The 26495-nt window shown below is 41.5% G+C and overlaps 1 protein-coding gene across 1 annotated transcript; it reads right to left on the bottom strand.

Moving 5' to 3' along the window:
- Positions 1 to 6189: 6189 nt before the first annotated feature.
- On the bottom strand, positions 6190 to 17050 carry LOC135506947 (oocyte zinc finger protein XlCOF7.1-like). Its single transcript, XM_064926382.1, has 3 exons — positions 16616 to 17050; positions 13917 to 14038; positions 6190 to 13048 (listed from the first exon to the last, which is right to left on the bottom strand). The coding sequence occupies exons 1-3, from the start codon at positions 16896 to 16898 to the stop codon at positions 11843 to 11845; spliced, it is 1611 nt and encodes a 536-aa protein (XP_064782454.1). The 5' UTR covers positions 16899 to 17050; the 3' UTR covers positions 6190 to 11842.
- Between the last annotated feature and the right edge of the window lie 9445 nt (positions 17051 to 26495).

Genomic DNA, 26495 nt, shown 5'->3' with positions numbered 1-26495 from the left:
ACTGAATGAACACTTATTTTAACTTAATATAATACACCAATAAAATCAATTTAGCCTCAAGTAGATAATGAAACATGTTCAATTTGGTTTAAATAATGCAAAAACAAAGTGTTGGAGAAGAACGTAAAAGTGCAATATGTGCTATGTAAGAAAGCTAACGTTTCAGTTCCTTGCTCAAAACATGAGAACATAAGAAAGCTGGTGGTTCCTTTTAACATAGTCTTCAATATTCCCAGGTAAGAAGTTTTAGGTTGTAGTTATTATAGGACTATTTCCCTCTATACCATTTGTATTTCATTAACCTTTGACTATTGCATGTTCTTATAGGCACTTTAGTATTGCCAGTGTAACAGTATAGCTTCCGTCACGCTCCTCCCTGGGCTCGAACCAGCAACACAACGACAACAGCCACCACACCGAAGCAGCGTTACCCATGCAGAGCAAGGGAAACAACCACCCCAAGGCTCAGAGCGAGTGAAGTTTGAAACGCTATTAGTTGTCGTTGTGCTAACTAGCCAACCAGCCGCATCTCGGGAGGTGATAGGTTTGAAGTCATAAACAGCGCAATGCTTGATGCACAACGAAGAACTGCTGGCAAAACGCAGGAAAGTGCTGTTTGAATGAATGTTTACGCGCCTGCTTCTGCAGACCACCACTCAGTCAGATACTTGTATGCTCAGTCAGATTATATGCAACACAGGACACGCTAGATAATATCTAGTAATATCATCAACCATGTGTAGTTAACTAGTGATTATGATTGATTGTTTTTTATAAGATAAGTTTAATGCTAGCTAGCAACTTACCTTGGCTAACTGCATTTACGTAACAGGCAGTCAGTCTCCTTGTGGAGTGCAACGAGAGAGAGGCAGGTCGTTATTGCGTTGGACTAGTTAACTGTAAGGTTGCAAGATTGAATCCCCCGAGCTGACAAGGTTAAAATCTGTCTTCCCCTGAGTGAGGCAGTTAACCCACCGTTCCTAGGCCATCATTGAAAATAAGAATGTGTTCTTAATTAACTGACTTGTCTAGTTAAATAAAGATTAAATAAAGGTGTAAAAAATAAAATAAAAAATACAAAAATCGGCACCAAAAATACTGATTTCCGATTGTTATGAAACTTGAAATCGGCCCTAATTCAAACCCTTTTCTATGAGACTCAGAATTGAGCTCAGGTGCATCCTGTTTCCATTGATCATCCTTGAGATTATTCTACAACTTAGAGTCCACCTGTGGTAAATTCAATTGATTGGACATGATTTGTAAAGGTACACACCTGTCTTTATAAGGTCCCACAGTTGACAGTGCATGTCAGAGAAAAAAAACAAGCCATGAGGTCAAAGGAATTGTCCGAAGACAAAGGTTCACCTTCCAACAGGACAATGACCCTAAGCACACAGCCAAGACAACGCAGGAGTGGCTTCGGGACAAGTCTCTGAATGTCCTTGAGTGGCCCAGCCAGAGCCCGGACTTGAACCCGATCAAACATCTCTGGGGAGACCTGAAAATAGCTGTGCAGCGACGCTCCCCATCCAACCTGACAGCGCTTGAGAGGATCTGCAGAGGAGAATGGGAGAAACTCCCCAAATACAGGTGTGCCAAGCTTGTAGTGTCATACCCAAGAAGACTCGAGGCTGTAATCACGGCAAAAGGTGCTTCAACAAAGTACTGACGAAAGGGTCTGAATACTTAAGTACATGTGATATTTCAAATACATTTGCTAACATTTCTAAAACTGTTTTTCCTTTGACATTATGGGATATTGTGTGTAGATTGTTATTTTAGAATAAGGTTATAACTTAACAAAATGTGGATAAAGTCAAGGGGTCTAAATACTTTCCAAATGCACTTTATTTTGCGGAATTGCCCATTGCTGATATGCTGTACGTGTGTGAGTGAGACTTAAACATATACACACACAATGAAAAGCTATTTGGCTTCAACTTTTCAAACAGCCATGGCAGTGCCACTCATTGTCTTCTATATACCAAGAGCCTTATGAAACCATTTTAAAGACAGAATAATACAATACAAAATAATAAAAGGGCAATTTATATTCAAATGGTATTATGGCAGCCATATTGGATTTTGTACCCATTGGATTTGAGGCAAAATACATGGAGGCCCTAAAGAAAATATTTGATGGCCTGACAAATTACAAAACTAGGAGCAACAGATACAAAATCTTTCAAGCAACCTCAGAACCAAAATAATCTAATTTCGATGTCCGAGTCCACTTGTTTAGAGCAGATTACAATAGCCACAACATAAAAAATAAACATGGAACTATGTATTTTTGTCAGGCAGGACCATATAGCACTGAATGAGAGCACATATGACTTGCAAAGTTGTCTATTAATCAGCTACCAAAAAGTAAAGCTTACATTCATATCTAGTCATAGTTGATATTTCCAACCTATTGTATCTCTGTGTTTACAGGTCTATATTTCCTAGATGCATTAAGATATCCTAATGCTGTTTGTTTGTGTATGTAGGTGGAACTACTGACTTGTGGGTAGTTGAATGTGGGGGAGTTGACATTAGCCATTATTCATTTTGCGCTAAAAGGCTAAACTGATCCTAGATCAGCACTCCTACTCTTGAGAGGCTTTGTGGATATGGGCCCTGACCTAATATCATTCAGACAGTGGGCTCACCTCAGTGCTGCTCAGCTGGTTCCTCTGTGGGTTCAAGAGGTGGTGTTCCCCAGACCCTCCTCCTTCACCAGCACTCTGGACCCTCCCCCTGGAAGAGACAAGTGATAGACATACACTCCTTCAGTTACATACGCATAGACACACACAGATAATAAACACACTTTCAACAAGGAGTGTTTACTCACCCCCACTACGTTTGAGTCCTATACTGTAGTTACAGAATGACTTCATTGTTGTTAAACCATCATGGTGGACATAAATATGATGTTGTGGGTAAATATGAGTCAGCTATGATAAATCAAAATGAATCAGACAAACCTGACTAAACTATGTTGACGTGTACAGTAGGTGTTTGTTAGTGTGGGGGTATATTTAGTAAGTGATATTGGTTATAAAGTGCTGTTGGATGTATGCAGAATAGGGTAATATGTGATGTACACTAAAGAGTGTTTCAATAAAATGTCAATTTTTTTCTTTATTAATCATAAGTGTTACATACACAATATGAAAACTACAAATACACGTCCCTCTACGTGCCTGGCAGACATCTCAGGTTAATGTTTGCCCAACACCTCAAGCTCAACAAGAAGGAGCTGCTCTTTCTCCAAGAGAAGCCCTGCTCACTCCAAGTCCTCTCCACCACAGTGTCCTCCTCTCAGTGTGCAAAGAACCTTGGTGTGACCATGGACAACAACCTGTCATTCTCTGCAAACCTCAAAGCAGTGATTTGCTCCTGCAGGTTCATGCTCTACAACAGTAGAGTACAACCCTTCCTCCCACAGGAAGCGGCTCAGGTCCTAATCCAGGCTCTTGTCATCTCCAGTCTAGACTACAGCAACTCTGTTGGCTGGGCTCCCCGCTTGTGCCATCAAACCCATGCAACTTATCCAGAACACTGCAGCCCGACTGTGTTCAACCCTCCCAAGTTCTCCATGTCACCCCCGCATCCACTACAAGACCATGGTGCTTGCCTACAAAGCAGCAAGGGGAACTGCTCAAACCCTACATCCCAACCTGACCATTCTGTTCTGCCACGTCTGGTCTCGTCTGTCCCACCCCTACGGAGAATCAGCTCCCACTCACCCCAATCAAAGCTCCTCTCTGTCCTGGCACCCCAATGATGGAACCAGGTTCCCCCTGAAGCTATGACAGCAGAGTCCCTTCCCATCTTCTGAAATTTCTGACACCCCATCTCTTTAAAGAGTATCTTAAATTAATCCATCTTAAATGAAGTGTTCAAAAAAATCTAAATATTTAATATGAGATTCTTCAAAGTAGCCACCCTTCGACAGCTTTGCGCACACTTCGCATTCTCTCAACCAGCTTCATGAGGTAGTTACCTGGAATGCATTTCAATTAACAGGTGTGCTTTGTTAAAAGTGAATTTGTGGAATTGATTTCCTTCTTAATGTGTTTGAGCCAATCAGTTGTGTTATGACAAGGTAGGGGTGGTATACAGAAGATAGCCCTATTTGGTAAAGACCATGTGAATATTAAGGCAAAACACAGCTCAAATAAGCAAAGAGAAACAACAGTCCATCATTACTTTAAGACATGAAGGTCCGTCAATACAGGACATTTCAAGAACTTTTAAACTGTCTTTAAAAAATAAAAATAAACATCAAGCGCTAAGGTGAAATTGGCTCTCATGAGGACCGTCACAGGAAAGGAAGACCCAGAGTTACATCTGCTGCAGAGGATAAATTCATTAGAGTTTAGTGAGACTATCATTTGTTTTTCAACAGAACAATGACCCAACACATTGGGGCAGCAGGTAGCCTAGTGGTTAGAGCGTTGGACTAGTAACCGAAAGGTTGCGAGATGGAATCCCCGAGCTGACAAGGTACAAAAAAAATCTGTCATTCTGCCCCTGAACAAGGCAGTTGAAAATAAGAATTTGTTCTCAACTGACTTGCCTAGTTAAACAAAGGTCAAATAAAAAACAACTCCAAGCTGTGTAATGGCTATTTGAACAAGAAGGAGAGTGATGGAGTGCTTCATCAGATGACCTGGCCATCACAATCACCTGACCTTAACTCAATTGAGATGGTTTGGGATGAGTTGGAGTGAAGGAAAAGCAGCCAGTGCTCAGCATATGTGGGAACTCCTTCAAGACTGTTGGAAAAGCATTGCTCATGAAGCTGGTTGAGAGAATGCCAAGCGGGTGCAAAGCTGTCATCAAGGCAAAGGGTGGTTACTTTGAAGAATGTAAATTCCATATGTGTTATTTCACAATTTTGATGTCTTCACTACAATGTATAGAATAGTACAAAACCTTGAATGAATAGGTGATCCAACACATACATCCATACAGTTGAAGTCAGAAGTTTACATACACTTAGGTTGGAGTCATTAATACTTGTTTTTCAACCACTTCACAAATTTCTTGTTAACAAACTATAGTTTTGGCAAGTCGGTTAGGACATCTACTTTGTGCATGACACAAGTAATTTTTCCAACAATTGTTTACAGACAGATTATTTCACTGTATCACAATTCCAGTGGGTCAGAAATGTACATAAAAGCACAGTTGACTGTCGAGTCCTATATTGTCATAACCTGAAAGGCCGCTCAGCAAGGAAGAAGCCACTGCTCCAAAACCACCATAAAAAGCTAGACTACGGTTTGCAACTGCAAAGATCGTATTTTTTGGAGAACTGTCCTCAGGTCTGAGGAAACAAAAATACAAGTGCCATAATGACCATCGTTATGTTTGGAGGAAAAAGGGGGAGGCTTGCAAGCCGAAGAACACCATCCCAACCGCGAAGCACGGGGGTGGCAGCATCATGTTGCGGGGGTGCTTTCCTGCAGGAGCGACTGTTGCACTTCACAAAATAGATGGCATCATGAGGACAATTATGTGGATATATTGAAGCAACATCTCAAGACATCAGTCAGGAAGTTAAAGCTAGTTCGCAAATGGGTCTTCCAAATGGACAATGACCCCAAGCATACTTCCAAAGTTGGGGTAAAATTGCTTAAGGACAAAAATGTCAAAGGAGTGTCCATCATAAAGCCCTGACCTCAATCCCATAGAAAATGTGTGGGCAGAACTGAAAAAGTGTGTGCAAGCAAGGAGGCCTACAAACCTGACTCAATTACACCAGCTCTATCAGGAGGAATGGGCCAAAATTCACCCAACTTATTGTGGGAAGCTTGTGGAAGGCTACCCGAAACATTAGACCCAAGTTAAACATTTTAAAGGCAATGCTACCAACTACTTGAGTGTATATAAACTTCTGACCCAATGGGAATGTGATGAAAGCAATAAAAGCTTAAATAAATCACTCTCTCTACCATTATTCTGACATTTCACATTCTTAAAATAAAGTGGTGATCCTAACTGACCTAAAAAAGGGACTTTTTACTAGGATTAAATAACAGGAATTGTGAAAAACCGAGTTTAAATGTATTTGGTAATGGTGGATAAACTTCAGACTTCAAATGTATAAACAGACTTTGTAGGCTTATATCTACAAGGTCTGGATGCAATATTTTACCCAGGAATATTCAACACTGAAATCTGTTACTCTAGTTTTTCAATTTAAAGTTTTATTATTATTATTTTTTTTCAATCATCCAATAAAACACATTCCACATTCACAGATGTGACAGGCTTAAAAAATAAAATTAGAATATATAATAAAAATAATAACTAAAATAAAATAAAAAGTTTGTTTGGTATATATATATATATATAAAATATACATTTACATTTGAGTCATTTAGCAGACGCTCTTATCCAGAGCGACTTACAAATCGTACCATGTCCTAAACTCCTGTTGAATCTCTCATGAACAGTGGAGAACGACTGCAGAGTACCATCTTTGCACGCCCAATTTTTCAGTTTTTGATTTGTTAATTAAGTTTGAAATATCCAATAAATGTTGTTCCACTTGATAATTGTGTCCCACTTGTTGTTGATTCTTCACAAAAAATACAGTTTTATATCTTTATGTTTGAAGCCTGAAATGTGGCAAAAGGTCGCAAAGTTCAAGGGGGCCGAATACTTTCGCAAGGCACTGGTATTAGAGGTATTAGAGGCCCACAATAGGAGTATACATTTCTTAGCAAAGTATGTAATAGACATAAGCAAATTTTCTCTGTCAGGATCAAGAACAAAGTCCTGCTGGGCATTAAGAAGATTGATATGACCCCGTGTATCTAACTGTACCTCTAGTATTTTCTGTGCAGCAGTATGTATCGATTGCCAGAATCTGGCAATCTCTACAGCTCCAAAATACATGCATATAGGTTCCACTTTCAGAGGTACATGGTTTACAGTTAGGAGACATATCTGTTTTCATTCTATGGAGTCTCAAAGGAGTGTAATAAAATTTGTACAAAAATGTGTAATTAGATTCTTCCATTTTGACATTAGTAGAGGTGCAGTATACCCTGTTGCAAACCTCCGCTCATAACTCATAACTGATAGTCAGACCAAGGTCCTTTTCCCAGATTATTTTCAAAGGAGTAAAGGAGAAGCCTCCTTTCTCAGAAAGGAGTCTATAGATATAAGATATTTTGCCTTTAATGGATTGTGCTGTGACAAGAAGGGTTTCAACTTCATTCAGCTGAGTTCTAAACCTCCTCTTGGAAGTAAACGAGGAAATGACATGTCTAATTTGAAGATATATATTTTTAAATGGGATCTTGGCACATTGAATTCACTGCAGAGCTCTTGAAAGGATTTCAGTGTAGTGGTTTTCTGATGAAATGGCTCTGAAAAGGTCCTGATTCCAAGAGTATGCCAAATATTAAAGTTGGCATCCCTCAGGGCTTTTGGCAAGTCTGGGTTGCCTACTATAGCCGAGTGAGAAGATATTTGGGAGGAAATGCCCAGGTATTTCTTACAGTCCCTCTACACTAGTAGGGTGCTGTAAATCAAAGGTTTTAGCTATGTTGCCCACTTCACTAAAGTTATTAATGAATATGATTGAGCTTAAGGGCAATGAACCACATGATTGGGCTTCTATCTGAATCCACATTGACTCATCTGTTTGTGATCCATGTTAGCATGTTGCAGATTTGGGCAGACCAGTAGTACAATTGAAGGGAGGGAAGGGCAAGACCACCCTTAGATTCAGGTTTCAATAGAGTGGAGAACTTGATCCTAGGTTTTTTATTTCCACATATATATTTGGTGATGCTTTGGTTGGTTGTTATGATAAAGGAAACTGGGAGATAGCATGGGAGCATCTGAAATAAATAGTTCAGTCTAGGGAGGATGTTCATACGGATGACATTAATTCTTCCTACTAAGCTAATTGGGAGGGAGATCCAGGTTTGGAGATCGTTCTTGATTCGATCCAGGAGTGGAAGATAATTTTCCTTGAAAAGGCTATTCAGATCTGGTGTTATGAAGATCCCGAGGTATTGAAACCCCTGTGTCTTCCATTGGAAAGGACATAGTGTCTTCATAGAGCTGGTGAGTGTAATATTGAGAGGGCAGACAGTGGATTTGTTCAAATTGCTCTTATAACCTGAACTTGCCATACTGAGCAATTGTGTCTAAAATGGGAGGGATTTCTCAGGGCTGGATATGTAGAGCAAGACATCATCTGCGTAAAGCGAAATCTTGTGCTGCAGGCCGCCTGCAGAAACACCCAAAATACTTGGATTGCTCCTTATCAGCTCTGCCAGAGGCTCTTCTAAGCTTTTCTAAGACTGAGAACAGAAAGCTCCACTCCATCCTGTCAAACACCTTCTCAGCATCCAGTGAAGCCAGCAGGACAGGGGTCTTCTGTGCGTTTACTTGATCAATAATATCAAAAAGACGACGAATGTTATCAGAATAGTATCTGTCTTTAATAAATCCAGTTTGGTCTGCTTTTATTATTTTGGGAAGAAGTGTGTTTAGTCTTTTGGCAAGCAATTTGGTAATTATTTTGTAGTCGAAATCCAACAAGCTTATGGGCCGGAAGGACGAGCAGGATAGAGGGTCCTTGTCCTTTTTGAGCAACACTGTAATGCGAGCTGTGCACATTGAGTCTGGGAGAACTCCTCCAGCAAAAATCCTCCAGCATTGGCATGAAGATAGGGTTGAGCTGGGGCCAAAAAGCTTTGTAGAATTCTCTGGGGAATCCATCTGGGCCTGGGGACTTATTTAGGTGGCATGGAGGTAATTGCCTCCAGGATCTCCTCAGGAGTGAAGGGGGAGTTGAGATCTTCTTTGTCGGTCTCTGATAGTTTAGGTAGCAAGATTCCCTCTAGGAAAGAGTGGAGTTCTGCCTCCGTGTGTTTTCTCTCAGAGGTATATAATTTGCAGTAAAAATCATGAAAAGTTCAATTGATCTTTTTTGGGTCATATGTGACCTCGTCCTCTGCTGTTCGGATAGCCATGATTGTACGCTCTGACTGCTCTTTTTTTAATTGGTAAGCAAGCAATCTACTGGGCCTATTGCTATACTCATGGTATTTCTGTTTAGTAAAGAAAACTTTTTTTTATCTCCCGAGTGTAGTCCAAATTCAGTTTGGCTTTGGCTGCTTTAAGATGACTCCAGGAGGCGCTGTCTGGGGATTGTTTATGTATTTTTTCACAGCATTCCAGCTCCCTCTCAAGAGCTAGCCTGTGTGCTTCCATTGCTTTTTTCTTAGAGGAAGCATATGCAATTTGATGACCTCTGAGTGTGGCTTTAGCAGCGTCCCACATTGTGGCCGGAGAAACAGGAGAATCTTTGTTGTCTTGTGTGTAGTTCTCTATCCATGTAGTTACCAATGTATGGAACGCTTCGTTTGATAGCATGGGGGTGTTGAATTTCCAGCTCTTTGACCTCAGGATGTTTTTGCAGAGGTCAAAGCGTTGGTGGACAAAGGCGTGATCTGAAAGTGCTATGGGTCCGATTGTACATGTGGCTGAATTTATGAAACTCTTTGGGAAAAAATGTCATCTATACGGGAGTAGGTGTTATGGACATTAGAGTAGTATGTATAGTCCATAGATGAGCTATTAGTCTCTCTCCAGATATCTATCAGTCCCATCTCTTTAGTAAGAGAGTTCAACATCTTTGCAGATCTAGGATTTGTGGTGGGCACTTGAGATGATTTGTCTAGGGTTGGGTTAAGGGTACAATTAAAATCTCTGGCCACCACGCCAAAGGAAACACAATGCTCATTGAACAGGATTATCATTTTTGACATGAAAGCAGGAGTATCTGTGTTAGGGGCGTATATGTTTAAGATTGTATGGTCAACCAATTACTGTGACCCAGTTATCAAAATAAATCTCCCATCTGGATCAGATATATTTTTGTCAATTATGAATGGAACATTTTTATGGATAAGTATGGCTGTGCCTCTACTGTTTGATTTGAAAGATGAGAAATACACCTGTCCCACCCAAGCTCTGCGGAGTTTGGCATGTTCAGCATCACAGAGGTGTGTCTCTTGTAATAGCGCAATGTCTGCTTTTTCCTTTTTTAGAGCACATAGTATCTTTTTCCGTTTTATTGCATGCCCTAGACCATGGCAGTTCCATGTCAATAGATTTAAGGTACTAGTCATCGTCATCGAACCGTAATGAACATTAGTGCAAGTCATCGCTGGGTAAAAGTGGATAATAGTTACAGCTGCGTTCACATAAAAGGAAAATAAATGGACATAAAATAACAATCTCTTAACACCCCAGCCGAGTTCCCAAACAACGACACATCCCTTTGGATCAATCATCCCCCCCCCCCCCCCCACAGTCTCAATTCTGTGTTCCGAAAAAAACAAGAACCGGGAACAGTTAGTAACGCACAACGTCTCCCTCTCCCCAACAAAGAAATGCCTCATCCTCTCCGCCCCGCATTGAGTAAATGACAACGTAGCCCTCGTCCAGACCACACTAAATGAGGGAGAAAATAAAATCAATAGCCCAGCCTACATATACCTCCCCCAAGGGACATAAGGAACAAGTAATAATAGCAACAAAAAAACATGGAAATAAAAGTAGGCTGAAACATTAGTAGGCCTAGGTTAGGCTATAGAGCCCATCCCTCTCAGCTAAAGGAAAATAAATATAGATTGGACGGCTATAATGACATTTAGCGGGGCGGGAGGGTCTTTGGATACCGGCTATATGTTGTCTTACCTCCTTTAGTAATAGCATTAAATCGCATTTAGTCAATGGTCCGTTTCTCATTGACCAGGATTGTCTTTCAAAAAACGTTTTGCCTCTTCGGGAGTTCTGAAGTATCGTAAGGCTCCTTGGTGAAGAATCCTGAGCTCGTTTGGGTATTTGAATCCCCTGAAGATGCCTCGGTCATTAGTGTTTCTTCACCTCGTCAAACTCTCGGCGCTTTCGGCGTATTCCAGCTGACAGGTCCTGGTGTAAAGTGAGTTTGGCGTTTCCCACTGTGATGGTGTTGTTTTTCGCCGCCTGTAGGACTCGTTCCTTGTCGGTGAATCTCAGGAAACGTATGGTGATTGGTCGCGGTGGTTGTCTGGCTGCTGGTGGGGGCCTCAGTGCTCGGTGAGCTCTCTCGAGTTCTATGGGCCCGTCGGTGGTCAGGTGGAGCCACTCGGGAAGTTTGTCTTGCAGGTAGCGGATCAGTGGCATGTTTACCTCTTCTTTTTCGCCCAGATTTAATAGAACATAATTATTCCTTCGCCCCCGGTTTTCCAGGTCCTCTGTTTTCTCTTCCAGGTGCTCTATTTTCTTTTTAGCATATGCTATTGTTTCCATGGCATCTGTCAATAAGTTTTCCATGGATAGGATTCGCCCCTCTGCCTTGTCCAGGCGCCCCGCGTTTATGGTTCTTGTTGTTGATGTCAGGTAAAGCGTTTTCCAGGATTGTCACTATCGCACTGAGCTGAGAATTAATGGCATCTAATTTAGTGTTGAGTTCTGTACGTTTGAATCACAACTCAGGAATGATGTATTCGACCGAGTGCGAGGTTGACATTTGTTGGGCCTCGGGGGGGAGCGGGTCCTCTTGCTCCTGGCAAATGGCGCTAGCTTTTTCTGAAGCTAATTTCTTCTTGGAGGCTTTTTCCGTCGCTAATGCTCGAGTCCGGGTAAAAATGTCACCTGTAGTGTCGCCTTTTGTAGCCGCCATGACTTGTTTTAACTAAAGCTAAAGGAGTTTGAACTTGGAGTGGTGGTAAGATTAGGAATTGGAAACTACTTGCGCAGAACTCTTAGTTCATGCCGCCATCTCGTTCAAGGGTCACGTGATTTCCCCCAAAGGTTACTTTCTATGTTATAGAGTGGAATGGTTTTTCTGCTGGTGTATCATGAGGTAGCACCTATCGGAGAACCTCTTCCCGCAGTCCATACAGGCGATCGGCCTCTCTCTCATGTGGACCTTCAGGTGTATCTTCAGGTTGCTAGCCTGGGCGAAGCGCATGTGACACTGGGTACAGCTGTAGGGTTTCTCCCCTGTGTGGACCCTCTGGTGCCTCTTAAGGCTGGACGAGTGTGCAAAGCGCATGTGACACTGGGTACAGCTGAAGGGTTTAATCCCTGTATGGACTCTCTTGTGGACCTCCAACTTCTGGGGGCAGCTGAAGCCTTTGTTACAGAACACGCAGAGGAACTGTTTCTCATTACTATTGTCTGATGTTGCTCCCACTGCCTGAGCCTTGGCCTTTTGGCCCTTTGAGTTCAATACCTGATCGAAAAGGATGCTGCTGTGTGAATCGGAAGGCCCCAGCGTCGTGGACACTGGGTCGCGATCCCTGAACGCGTGTAAAGAGGAGTGGGTGGCGACATTTAGATTTGTCCCTAAGCTTCCCCTGTAATCTAACAAATCTCTGCCCTGTGAGTGTCTGTCTCCTAGATGACAATCTACATTCCATGTGGGAGGAGTATCGCCCTCCACTTTCACAGTCACTTCATCTACGACTATAACCCCCCCTTTCTTATCTAGGCACCCTTCAGTGTATACACTACTACTGTACTGGTTCAAGTTCCCTCTAGACAGATCATTCTGTGTCTCTAAACCCAAGGATATGTTGCCATGCTCGATCTCTGTAGTGTAGGCACAAGACGGATCATTGCCAGTCTCTAATGCGTCACATGAGTCCCGTTGGGAATGAACTGTCCTTGGGCTCAGGTTACTGTAAAGTAAATACTCTGAGCCGGGAGCAGGAGGACAGACCAGTGGCCCCAGCCCCTCTGGGTCTGACCTGAGGACAGATCCTGTATGTAAAAGCCTTTGTGTTACAATTAAAGTCTCTGTGTCTGTCTCTGACTTGAAGACCTCATTCATTGTTCCACTGTTCTCTGTGATGTTGTGTTTTGCCCTGGGCTGGGGCGAGGAGGTGAGGTCCTTTGTGGCCACAGGGGGCGCCACTCCAGCCGCTACTCCAGTCTGGATGTTTCTGATTTGTTGTGGGTCTCCTTCAGTCCTCTCCTGCTTTACTAGAGACGATCCTCCAGGACCTGCAGCCTCTGTATCTGCAGACTGACTCAAGAAGAACGGAGGTTATTATCAGTACATGAGTTGAATTGGATAACAATGTCAAAAGGAAGTCACTCTATAAATTAGGATGTGCATGTGTAACAGTATAACTTTAGAACGTCCCCTTGCCCATACCCGGGCGCGAACCAGGGAACCTCTGCACACATCAACTACAGTCACCCACGAAGCATTATTACCCATCGCTCCACAAAAGCCACGGCCCTTGCAGAGCAAGGGGAACCACTACTTCAAGGTCTCAGAGCAAGTGAGGTCACCGATTGAAACACTATTTAGCGAGCACCACCGCTAACTAGCGAGCCGTTTCACATCCGTTACACTCACCCCCCTTTTGACCTCCTCCTTTTCCGCAGCAACCAGTGATCCGGGTCAACAGCATCGATGTAACAGTATAAATTTATACCGTCCCCTCGCCCATACCCGGGCGCGAACCAGGGACCCTCTGCACACATCAACTACAGTCACCCACGAAGCATCGTTACCCATCGCTCCACAAAAGCCGTTTCACATCCGTTACACATGTTAGCAAGTGAATAGCTGAGTGGAGCCTTTCTGATTTTTAAAATTTGTATTTTTAATTGACCTGTTTATTAACTAGGCAAGTCAGTTAAGATCAAATTCTTATTTACTATGACAGCCTACCCCGGCCAAACCCTAACGCCGCTGGGCCAGTCCCTATGGGACTCCCAATCACAGCCGGTTGTGATACAGCCTGGAATCAAACCAAGGTCTGTAGTGATACCTCTAGCACTGAGATGCAGTGCCTTAGGCCACTGCGCCACTCGGGAGCCCCGAAATAAACTAGCCACTTTTAATGTACTGTCATTTTTTTATGGTACACTATGACACTAACCTCTATCACCATGTGCTGGGTTGAGGTTCCACTCCCCTCATCAACAGTGACTGGTTGGTCATGTCTCCATGTATTGTCTCTCACTGGCTTCACAAAGCTCCTGTGGCCTCCAGTGAGATGTCCTTCACCGGAGAGAGTGATTGGGGGTTAAAGAGGTGGTTAGGTTAGCTACTGTCAGAGCTTTTAAACTAAATCCTTCATCTTTTGATTTCTGAACGTGTCGGCACTGGAGACTCGGGATGTGGCTGCGTTATTGATGTCATGTTAATCAGGCCTATTGATTTTAACATGGATTGTTTTAGTTTTGCAGGCTAGGCTTTACCTATTTAATTATTTAACGTATGGATGAAGCCTTACCAGTGATTCTGATCTCGTTCCCAATGATCAGTGCTTTAGTTTTATGTTGATGTCCAGGGGTTCTGAATTTGCGATGCATCCGACTGTTCGCCTTTTTATTTGAACATTTGAAAAGTTTTGGTGTGTGTACTATGCTATTTTGATTTAATTTATATACAGTGCATTCGGAAAGTATTCAGACCCCCTCAACTTTTTACACATTTTGTTACGTTACAGCCTTATTCTAAAATGGCAAAATCATTTTTGTTCCCCTCATTCTACACAATACCCCATAATGACAAAGCGAAAACAGATTTTTAGAAATTTCGGCAAACTACCAAAGGTGCTTCAACAAAGTACTGAATAAAGGGTCTAAATACTTATGTAAATGTGATATTTCATTTTTTTTCATATACATTTCCACACAAAATATATGTTACAGCATTCTGGTTTCACTAATAAATATGTTGAAATGGAACCAAATTCTGTTTCTGTCTTCAGTACTTTTTAAATGAGCGGCAGGTAACCTAGTGGTTAGAGCTTTGGACTTGTAACCGAAAGGTTGCAAGATCAAATCCCCGAGCTGAGGTAAAAATCGGTCTGTTCTGCCCCGGAACCCACTGTTCCTAGGCTGTCATTGAAAATAAGAATTTGTTCTTATTAACTGACAAACAATCCATATGTTAAAATCAAAAGGCCTGATTAACATGACATCAATAACGCTGACATGTTCAGAAAATAAAGGTATACAAATAATTTAAATAAAAAAATTGGATATATTGGGTTATGGTAAGCAACCCTGTTCCTGGAGTGCTGCAGGTACTACAGGATTTTGTTCCAACTAGGCACCACACACACCTGACCAACTGAGCTAATTTATCAATTCAGCGATTTCCTAAATTCAACACATAATTTATCTAAACTCTAAATAGAATAGGAATAGAACTTTAGGCCTACTCAGGCTGGTTATATTAGACCTCACATTAGACCTACACTGTAGCCCAGAGGTCAGCCTGATCTCATAGACTAGAAGTAACATAGTAAATGTAAATCCGGGAGACCAAATTAGTATGATATGTTAGGTATGGTTACATAAGGCAGATGGTTACTTAAGGCAACAACGTTAGCCAGATAGTGCAAACATCTAGCAACCGAAAGGTTGCGAGTGTGAATCTCATGATGGACAGCTTTAGCTAATTGTCACCTTTAACTACTTTTTATGTACTTTGCAACTACATAGAATGTTAGCTAACCCTTCTGTAAAACTTATTCTGTACATAAATCTTCCATGTCAGTTAAATCCAAACCATGAATTGCCTGTAAGTACTCCAGGGTTGCCTAACCCCTGCAACCTTGTCTCAGAGCTTTTCGTATGATTCTGTACATAAATCCGTACTTTCTATTTAGTATGATATGTTACATTTTGTATGGTATGTATTATTTTGTGGATGTCCATTACCCATTTTGTGTGATATGTTACGAATTTGCATAACTTACAATATGTTACAAATTTGCAAAATATATGTTACACATTTTAGCTAGGGGGTTAGCTGGCTAAAGTTAGCTAGGCTAGGGGGTCAGGGTTAAGTTTAGGAGAAGGGTTAGCTAACATGCTATGTAGTTGAAAAGTACCTAAAAAGTAGTTAACGGTGTAACCATGCCGAACATCATACTAATTTGGTCTCCCAGATTTACATTTACAATGTTACGTCTAGTCTATGAGACCAGGCTGACCTCTGGGCTACAGTGTAGGTCTAATGTGGCAAGTTTCCTATAACCAGCCTGAGTAGGCCTAAAGCTCTATTCCTATTCTATTTAGAGTTTAGAGAAATTGGAAATTAGCCATATATATATATATATATATAAGGTTGGTTAACGTAATATCTGTTGAATTTGTAAAAATCCACCCACACTAAGCCAGTCTGGAGCAGCTACTGCGTTGCATACTGTATATTTCTTTACTAATGATACTTGCTAAATAGTATGCGACAATGGGTACACAGTATGCAGTTTAAGTATGTAGTATGGGTATTTAGACACATACGCTGTCTAGAATTGGCACGGATTTAAGGTAACAAACACTAAACATAATCAATCTATAAATAGTATGTCAATAAGTTATGTTCCATGAATCATCTTATTTTCATTGAGTAAATAATAAGAAATGCCGTAAAAAAATACAAATCTGGTTAGAATATGATAGTGTCTTTGTGCAAGATTGCTAAGTAATCAGATGAATTATTGCATAATATCCCAAAACTGTCAAAGACCCAATTCTGGATAATTAACGCATCTAAAGTTACACATGCGCAGAGGGGAACGGGGCGACAGGCCCAGAAGCCTCGTCCTTCTGCAAAATGTACCTCTTGCCATCTCTCTGTATTGGTCGAGGATCTTGACACTACTGGGACGACTGGCGACGACGCGCTCTCGCATTGTCCTCTCTGCGCGATCCCGTGCCACCTTTAGTTCCAATAGCTGTAGTTTCCTCCGCAATGTCCTGTTTTCTTTCTGGCTTTGAGTTATTTCCAATTGTAACACTGCATAGTCGTCGTCTACGAGTTTACAGATCTCTGCTACGGCTGCATTCGCTAGCACCTCCATAACGGAGGCTATTTGAGTGTGAAAAACCACACAGTTAGCCATTGTTAACAGCTAGCTAGCGTTACCTAGATGACATCTATCAAACAAGGCCCGTCATATTTTGAGTTCCAGGGTTAATAACGCCTATAACCGTATAAATAACAAAAACGTTGAAATTGTTATTGGCCGCTGGTCGTTCTTGATTCCGTTTACTTCTTCAGTAGATTGGTGGTCTTAAACAAACGTTTAAAGGTGCATACCGCCACCTATTGTGCTGGAGTGCTTGGTCAATCACGATTCCAAAGCTCTACTTTGGTAGAAATGAAAAGAAACCCATAAACCTAAATCCTCATACTACGAAGAAAATAAAAAAGAGCCCTATTAACTTCCAACAGACCCTTTCCCATCCCCCAACCTTAAAGACCCTAGACTTAAATCTCTCTCTCTCTTCAACATACCTGCAACAATACAACACATGCTCCACCATTACATCAACCATGCACTCCAGACGCAAAGCATTCATATGCTTACCAAACACCAACTCTAACTTCCTAATCTGACCTTTGAATCTTGGTCCACCGACCTTTCTTTAGAGGGCATATAAATCCTGGCCCTTGGGCTCAGAATCCCACCTCTTCTGCCACACATCTATCAAAAAAGCTCTGAGCTTACATTTGGCCTCTCCCCTACCCAGTGGTAGAGTTAATCTGTTTGTTCTCTACATACAGCATTTGCACATCTAATTCAGGAATGTGTATTGCTGCTACTCACAGGTCGGAGTGTGAATTGTACATTTTGTTCCCAAAAAAATAGAAAAAGGGAAACATTTAAATTGCACCATCATCTAACCCTGCACCTATACACTATCCCCCAAAACCTACCATCCCACTACTTTGGCCCCAAGAGATCCTACACCAGTCCTGGGAGTATGGGACCCCTTCTCTCAAAACTCCCTGTAGATGTTCTGCATTAAAATCTCTCACACCCTAATATTTATCTGCTGCTGCAATTATCACATCTATCTTTGATTTCAGGGATTTCCGCTCCATCAGTGCAGTGCAGTTGATCACCATGGCAATAAACGCAAGAAATCCAACCTTTCTAAAAACGCATCCTCTCTGGATCTCTTTCATTCGCTCTAAGTTATTGTCTAACTTGTTGGGAAAGTAGTTGATTTGTGTCAAAAGTTGAATGTTGGAAGTCATGTCACAATGGGCCCTTTAGAATGATGTGTAAATCCCATGAAAGTAGATGGACAAAAAGCTTAATAGTTTAAAAAGTAGAAAATATATCAAACACTTGTTTTAAAGTTTGAATGGCGTTTCTATCTTAAATGGTGTAAGAGGAGTAAGAGTGCTAAAGAATAATAATAGCTAGATGGTAATTTTACATGAAGTAAAATTGTGGGACTTGCTTTACCTGCTTTAAAAGCAGTTAACTATAGTCAAAGTTAAATGTTGTAAAATAATTGGTCTGATTAATTTGATATACCACTATGTCAACCTTATTACTTTGGATTGTGGGGCAATTAGATCACACATTTCATCAGAAATATTTACTCTTGACTACTAGACTTGTATACAGTCTCCTACTAGAATACCACAGTACATGCCAACTGTAACAATAGAGAAGAGAATAAGGCATTGTGGAAGCTAAGTAAATGAAAAAACAATTATTTCACAATGTATTTTGACAACAGCTGGATGTTCATGAAGTCCTCTCTAGGCTGTGCCTGGAATGGGGAAGCCCTTCCCTTGGGGTACCTTTCAGTTAACTGAGCAGAGCACACTGTACATCTGAGATTCATTCTTTTAAATGCAAATGTAGATCGTTTATTTTATTTGGACTTTTGTTTTTTATATTAACATGAAGACAGAACTAATGCAAGCAGTGAATGTGATACCAATGTTTTGGTCAAGATTCATAACTGGGAGATGTCTGAAGTGAAAATGCAATACACTGGGTTGTGATAGCTTTAGTATCTCTGCAGCACATCTGAATGGAAGCAACTTTAGGGTCGTGAAATGAACACTGGATCCAGCAGGGTATTATTTTTTGTGGTAGCAGCTTGTATCATCTGTACATACCCTCTCTCATGAAACAACGTCAAGATGGGCTTGTCGATCTGGACAGCAGATCCTTGTGGAAGAAGTGTGTGTGTACTGGTCTAAATGATTTTGTGACATCTTTTCTGTAGAAAACGATAATTGTGGCACTTCTAACAGACCGAGTATGCAGGGCTATCAATGCAAAGTGAGATCAGATGTTGCTATGGTAACCAGGGAAACGTCACCAACAAAGTTACATAAGTGGGAAGTTAGCTCAATGAAAGCAGTTGATGTGGTTACTAAAATAGCTCTCTAACCTTTGATTGGTAGAAGCTATTCCTGTTCTGAGTTCATATTTGAAAAGCAGAGGAAGATTTCCAACACTCACTCCCTGAACCTGCTTCTTGACTCAGCACACTCATTACAGCAGTGACTGTGAGAAGTGGAACCTATGCTGTTCTCGCCCTCCACTGAGACTAATGCTGTGTTCAAAACAACTGGGAACTATTGAGATCCAACTGGAAAAAAATGTTTTGAACGGTCATGAATTCCAAGTCAGAAACTCTGGCATCTATCTAGACCTTTGACTTTCCAACCTGAAAATCACTGACATCCTGATTTGACCACCTTTTTTCCCATTTGTATTGAAATCACCATGACAACCAGTCCAGTAAAATAAAATAAACAAATCATTTCAATTTATGCTCAGCAATTTGCTACACCAACTGATCTATTTTGTAATCAAAGCTTGAGTTTTGAAATATGGTCTGAGAAGGCCAATATTGGCAGGCCAGGCATGTACTCAATATGCTGTGATAATGTATTAGGCCTACTGCACAAACCTCATTCCTACAGAACTGTTAAGTAATGTTTCAAAATAATCTGAGCGAGAGATCAGTGAAAATGAACTTGACTCAGAATAGGTTGGTGACCACTGGCCTACACAGTACAGTACTAACACAATATGTACATTTCAATGCCTGAATGCAATATTCTACCCAGGAATATTCAACACTGAAATCTGTTGCTCGCATTATTCCAAATGCATCTGTGGATCTTTTCTGCTGACAACAATGAGAGTTAATATGAGTCTTTAAATCAGTGTTTGATGTAAACGTCAGAAGCTATCGAGTCGAATGGTTACTTTCTATGTTATAGAGTGAAATGGTTTTTCTGCTGGTGTATCCTGAGGTAGCTCCTCTCTGAAAACCTCTTCCCGCAGTGCGTACAGGCAAATGGCCTCACTTCAGTGTGGATCTTCAGGTGCATCTTCAGATGGTGCTGGTGGGAGAACCTCTTCTCACACTTGTGGCAGCTGTAGGGTTTCTCTCCTGTGTGGACCCTCTGGTGCCTCTTTAGGTCACCAGCCTGGGCGTAGCACATGTGACACTGGGAACAACTGTAAGGTTTCTCCCCTGTGTGTACCCTCTGGTGCCTCTTCAGGTTGCCAGCCTGGGCGAAGCGCATATGACACTGGGGTACAGCTAAAGAGTTTCACCCCGTTTTTGCCTGATGTTGCTTCCCCTCCCAGGGCCTGGGCTCTAGCCTTGTTGTTTGAGTTCAATGCCTGATCCAAAAGGGCGCAGTCGTGTGAATCAGAAGGCCCCATTGACATGGACACTGGGTCGCGATCCCAGAACGGGTGGAAAGTGGAGTGGGTGACAGCGTTTTGGATTTGTCTCTAAGCTTTCCCTGTATTCTAAGAAATCTCTGCCCTGTGAGTGTCTGTCTCCTAGGTGACTATCTGCATTCACTGTGGGAGGAGCGTCGCCCTCCACTTTCACAGTCACCTCATCTACCACTATAACCTCTCCTTTCTTATCTAGGAACCCTTCAGAGTATACACTACTACTGTACCGGTCCCCTCTAGACAGATCAGTCTGTGCCTCCAAATCCAAGGATACGTTGCCAGGGTCCATTTCTGTAGCATAAGTACAAGAAGGGTCATCAACACCTCACCATCTCCACAGGAATGAACCGTCCTCTGGCTCTGGTGAAATATTGGTATGTATTCTGAGCCGGGAACAGGAGGACAGCCCAATGGACCCAGACTGTCTGGGTCTGATATGTGTTCAGATCCTGTGTGTAAGAGACTGTGTGTTACATTTAAAGTCTCAGTGTCCGTGTCTGACTTGAGGACAGCGTTTGCGTTCCACAGACCTCAGTGATGCTGTGTCGGGTACTGGACTGTGCTGGGCCGGTGTCCTCCGTGGCTACAGGGAGAGCTCCAGTCTGGATGTCTCTGCTTTGCTGTAGGTCCTCCTCTCCTTCAGTCCTTTCCTGCTTGACCCCAGGATGTTCAGCCTCTGCATCTGAAGACTGACACAAGAAGAGAGGAGGTTGTTACCAGTACATGAGTAAAATTGGTTTCACAAGCTCCCTTATGGCAGATAAATCCAGATGTACATGTAAGCAAATGAATAGTTGAGGGGAGCCTTTCTGAAATAAACTGGCCACATTTGATGTAATACTATGACACTAACCTCTATCACAATAATTTGCTCGGTTGAGGTTTCACTCCCCTCATCAACAGTGATTGGTTGGTCATCTCTCCATGTATTGTGTCCCGCTGGCTTCACACAACTCCTGTGGCCTCCAGTGAGATGTCCTTCACCTGAGAGAGTGATTGGGGGAAAAGAGATGGTTAGGTTAGCTACTGTCAATGCTCAATAGTATATTGTACACTATTGACAGATTTGACACTGATTATAATTGGTAACAATGTAAGGTAACACTTCTCATAACTTATTGATATACTATTTATTGATAAATGTATTATGTTCATACATCACAATGTTTTCATTGAGTTAATAATAGGAAATGCAGTAAATCATGAATCTGATAAGAATCTGGTTAGAATATCATATTGTGTCTTTGCTCAAAATTGCAATTACATAGATTACTAATTACTTAACTTACTATCCAAAAAATTACCAAGACCCAGTTCTGGGTAACACATCTGAACACATGTGCAGAGGTAAACGCTGCGACAGGCTGCGTAAACTCAGCCTTCCGCAACATGTACAGTACCTCTTGCCATTCCTCTGTATCGGTCGAGGATCTTGACACTACTGGGACGACTGGCGAGGACGCGCTCCCGTGCTACCCTCAGTTCCAGTAGCTGTAGTTTCCTCCGAAATGCCCTGTTTTCTTTCTGGCTTTGAGTTATTTCCAAATGAAAAACTGCATAGTCGTCATCTACGAGTTTACAGATCTCTGACACGGCTGTATTCGCTAGTACCTCCATGATGGAGGCTATTTGAGTGTGAAAAACCATACTGTTAGCGTTACCTTGATAACATCTGTCAGCCAAGTGCTGTAAGTATGTGATGTTGTGCAGTTAAATTACTCATATTTTGAGTTCCATGGTGTTAATAAACGTATAAATAACAACAAAAACTCGAACGTGGAAATTGTTCTTGGTCGCTTTTCGTTTACACTTCTTCTTTGGGTTTCATGTCGAACTACACGCAAAAGGGTGTATTGTCGCCACCAACTGTGCGGAATTAAATAAAATGTGAATAAAAATACTCATACCGACTACCCAAAAATCACTCAACATGCTCATGTCTTCATCTGTTTAAATCAATAATCCATGTCTGATCCCTTCACAGGCACAGGAGCCTGGGAGGGTGGCACATCTTCCATCACCAATAACCCTTGTAAATTTTCCACTGTGAATTCCAAAAGACCCAGATACTTTCCCTGTCTTAGTCACAATGAGTTCCTTTCTACTTGAGCCTTGGAGTTTATCACAGTTGCAATGAAAGCCAAAAAAATAGACTTTCTTTACATACAGCATGTCCTGTTCTCTTGGTTGACAAATAGGCCTATTGACTATGGATATTGATGCATCAACTACCATTTCTTCTTCACTTGCTCACTCAATTATTTTGCTTGCCACCGCATAGGAGCTCTGATGTACCGCCCTTACTTTTGCCACCTCAACCTCCTTCACCCTTACACGGCACTCCACAAACTTTGGGCCATGATCCCAACCACAATTGCAACAAGGCCATTCTTCACCCCAATCTGTATACTCCACCCATTTGAAACATGTCCAAATCCTTTACAATTTTTACACTGTAATGTTTTGGAGACAAAAGCTCTTACTGCGTAACTGATATACCCCAGCTTCACATGCGTAGGGAGGTGCTCATCATCAAAAAACTATAGAACTGACTAACTTTCTTCCATTGTTCCTTCCACCATGCAGGTCAAGCGACAGGCATTAACCACACCTGGGATTCCTGTTACAAGGTTTTCATCTTTACCTTCCATCGACACCCAGGAGACACACGACTCCGGAGTTCAATGCACGATACTTCGGGTGACTCGATTCTTGTGAGACCCACTGCCCTCTTCCCTCTGTTCCACAGACACAAAATTAATTAAGTCCACTCCTGGTCACTCTGATTGAACTTTTCCCAACATACGATTCATCCTCTTCGAGACACCGTACGGACATCCCAGTTAAACATCGTCATCAAAAAAATCTCATCCTAACAAGAAACAAATCATTGTTGGATATACAGTGGGGCAAAAAAGTATTTAGTCAGCCACCAATTGTGCAAGTTCTCCCACTTAAAAAGATGAAAGAGGCCTGTAATTTTCATCATAGGTACACTTCAACTATGACAGACAAAATTAGAAAAAAAAAATTATGAATTTATTTGCAAATTATGGTGGAAAATAAGTATTTGGTCAATTACAAAAGTTTATCTCAATACTTTGTTATATACCCTTTGTTGGCAATGACAGAGGTCAAACGTTTTCTGTAAGTCTTCACAAGGTTTTCACACACTGTTGTTGGTATTTTGGCCCATTCCTACATGCAGATCTCCTCTAGAGTAGTGATGTTTTGGGGCTGTTGCTGATTTAACAATAACCAGGAATAATAAAAACAAGATGTGGTCTAAGCCACATTTCTTGAATTCATATCACATCAGAGGTTTGATCTTTAAATCAATTACATATTTCTTCAAATCCAGACCGTTAGAAATAAGGCTTCCAGCATTCCACTGAAAGATGACAAAAACCATAACTCTTATCACCATCTGATCATTTATCACTCCAGTGTTAATCTGCTAAATTGTAATTATTAATTATTTGCCTACCTCCTCATGCCTTTTGCACACAATGGATATACTCTTTTTTTTACTGTGTTATTGACATGTTTATTGTTTACTCCATGTGTAACTCTGTGTTGTTGTCTGTTCACACTGCTATGCTTCATCTTGGCCAGGTCGCAGTTGTAAATGAGAACTTGTTCTCAACTAGCCGACCTGGTTAAATAAAGGTGAAAAAATAAAAAAATAAAAAAGTGAGCTTATTACAGTATAATTTTCCATGATCTTCTATGTAGAAGAACCCCTTACCTTTAAACAACTCTTGTGTAGCTTGTGAGCATCATAAAACATGTTACATGTGTGTGTCTGTGAGTCTATAGCCCACACTGTCTGTGTGAAGGGACCATTTCAGCTAGTCAGTGATGTGCACGCCGGGTAACCCTCTTCACTGCGGCCCCGTTGAGTTGGATGGGGGGCCTACAGTGGGGGGCCTACAGTAGGCCTACAGTACCTTTGCAAAGTTTTCATCCCCCTTGACGTTTTTTCTACATTGTTGCATTACATCATGTAATTTAAATTGATTTTTATTTGGATTTCATGTAATGGACATACACAACATAGTCCAAATTGGTGAAGTAAAATGAAAAATGTAACTTGTTTCAAAAACAAAATAAACAAGTGGTCTGTGCATATGTATTCACCCCCTTTGCTATGAAGCTCTAAATAAGATATGGTGCAACCAATTACATTCAGAAGTCAAATAATTTGTTAAATAAAGCCAACCTGTGTGCAATCTAAATGTCACATGATCTGTCTCATGATCTCAGTATATATACACCTGTTCTGAAAGGCCCCAGAGTCTGCAACACCACGAAGCAAGGGGCACCACCAAGCAAGCGGAACCAAGGAGACCAAGGAGCTCGCCAAACAGGTCAGTGACAAAGTTGTGGAGAAGTACAGATCAGGGTTAGGTTATAAAAAAATATACAAAACTTTGAACATCCCATGGAGCACCATTAAATCCACTATTAAAAATGTAAAGAATATGGCACCACAACAAACCTGCCAAGAGAGGGCCGCCCACCAAAACTCACAGACCAGGCAAGGAGTCCATTAGTCAGAGAGGCAACAAAAAGACCAAAGATAACCCTGAAGGAGTTGCAAAGCTCCACAGCGGAGATTGGAGTATCTGTCCATAGGACCACTTCAAGCCATACACTCCACAGAGCTGGGTTTTACAGAAGAGTGGCCAGAAAAAAAGCCATTGCTTAAAGAAAAAAATAAGCAAACATGTTTGTGTTCGCCAAAGAACATGTGGAAGACTCCCCAAACATATGGAAGAAGGTACTCTGGTCAGATGAGACAAAATGTAGCTTTTTGGCCATCAAGGAAAATGCTATGTCTGGCGCAAACCCGACACCTCCCATCACCCCGAGAACACTATCCCCACAGTGAAGCATGGTGGTGGCAGCATCATGCTGTGGGGATGTTGTTCATCGCTAAGGATGGGGTAACTGGTCAGAATTGAAGGAATGATGGATGGTGCTAAATACAGGGACATTTTGGAGGGAAACCTGTTTCAGTCTAGAGATTTGAAACTGGGATGGAGGTTCACCTTCCAGCAGGACAATGACCCTAAGCATACTGCTAAAGCAAAACTTGAGCGGTTTAAGGGGAAACATTTAAATCTCTTGGAATGGCCTAGTCAAAGCCCAGACATCAATCCAATTGAGAATCTGTGGTACGACTTAAAGATTGCTGTACACCAGCGGAACCCATCCAACTTGAAGGAGCTGGAGCAGTTTTGCCTTGAAGAATGGGCAAAAATCCCAGTGGCTAGATGTGCCAAGCTTATAGAGACGTACCCTAAGAGACTTGCAGCTGTAATTGCTACAAAAGGTGGCTCTACAAAGCATTGACTTTGGTGGGGGGGGGGGGCATGTTGTGTAAATCAAATGATACAACCCCTCCAAAAAATCTATTTTAATTCCTGGTTGTAAGGCAACAAAATAGAAAGATGCCAAGGGGGTGAATACATTCGCAAGCCATTGTAATACATTATCACAGCATATTGGCAATATGCCTGGCCTGCCAATATTGTTCTTCTCAGACCATATCATATTTTAGAACTGAAGCTCAAAAATAGATCAGGTGGTGTAGCACTTGCTGAGCATAAGTTGAAATAATTTTTAAATAATTGGCTTTTTATTTTACTGATGGGACCTGCATCTAATGGCAATGGTGCTTTCAAGGCAATTGGGAACTCGTAAAAAACAAGTTAAAATCATGATGTCCGTGATCTTCAGGTCGGAGTTCTAGAAAGATTCCTGAGTTTCTGACTTGGAATTCTGATTTCAAATCAAATCAAATCTTATTGGTCACATGCACATATTTAGCAGATGTTATTGTGGGTGTAGCGAAATGCTTGTATTCCTAGCTCCAACAGTGCAGTAAGTATCAAAAAATTCACAACAATTCACAAATCTAACAGTAAAAGAATGTAATTAAGAAATATATAAATATTAGGACGAGCAATGTCAGAG

This window comes from Oncorhynchus masou, chromosome 20 (genome assembly GCF_036934945.1).
Source record: "Oncorhynchus masou masou isolate Uvic2021 chromosome 20, UVic_Omas_1.1, whole genome shotgun sequence".
Classification (NCBI taxonomy): domain Eukaryota; kingdom Metazoa; phylum Chordata; class Actinopteri; order Salmoniformes; family Salmonidae; genus Oncorhynchus; species Oncorhynchus masou.
The sequence above is the reverse complement of the archived record's forward strand: the minus strand, read 5'-3'. Positions and strand labels throughout refer to the sequence as shown.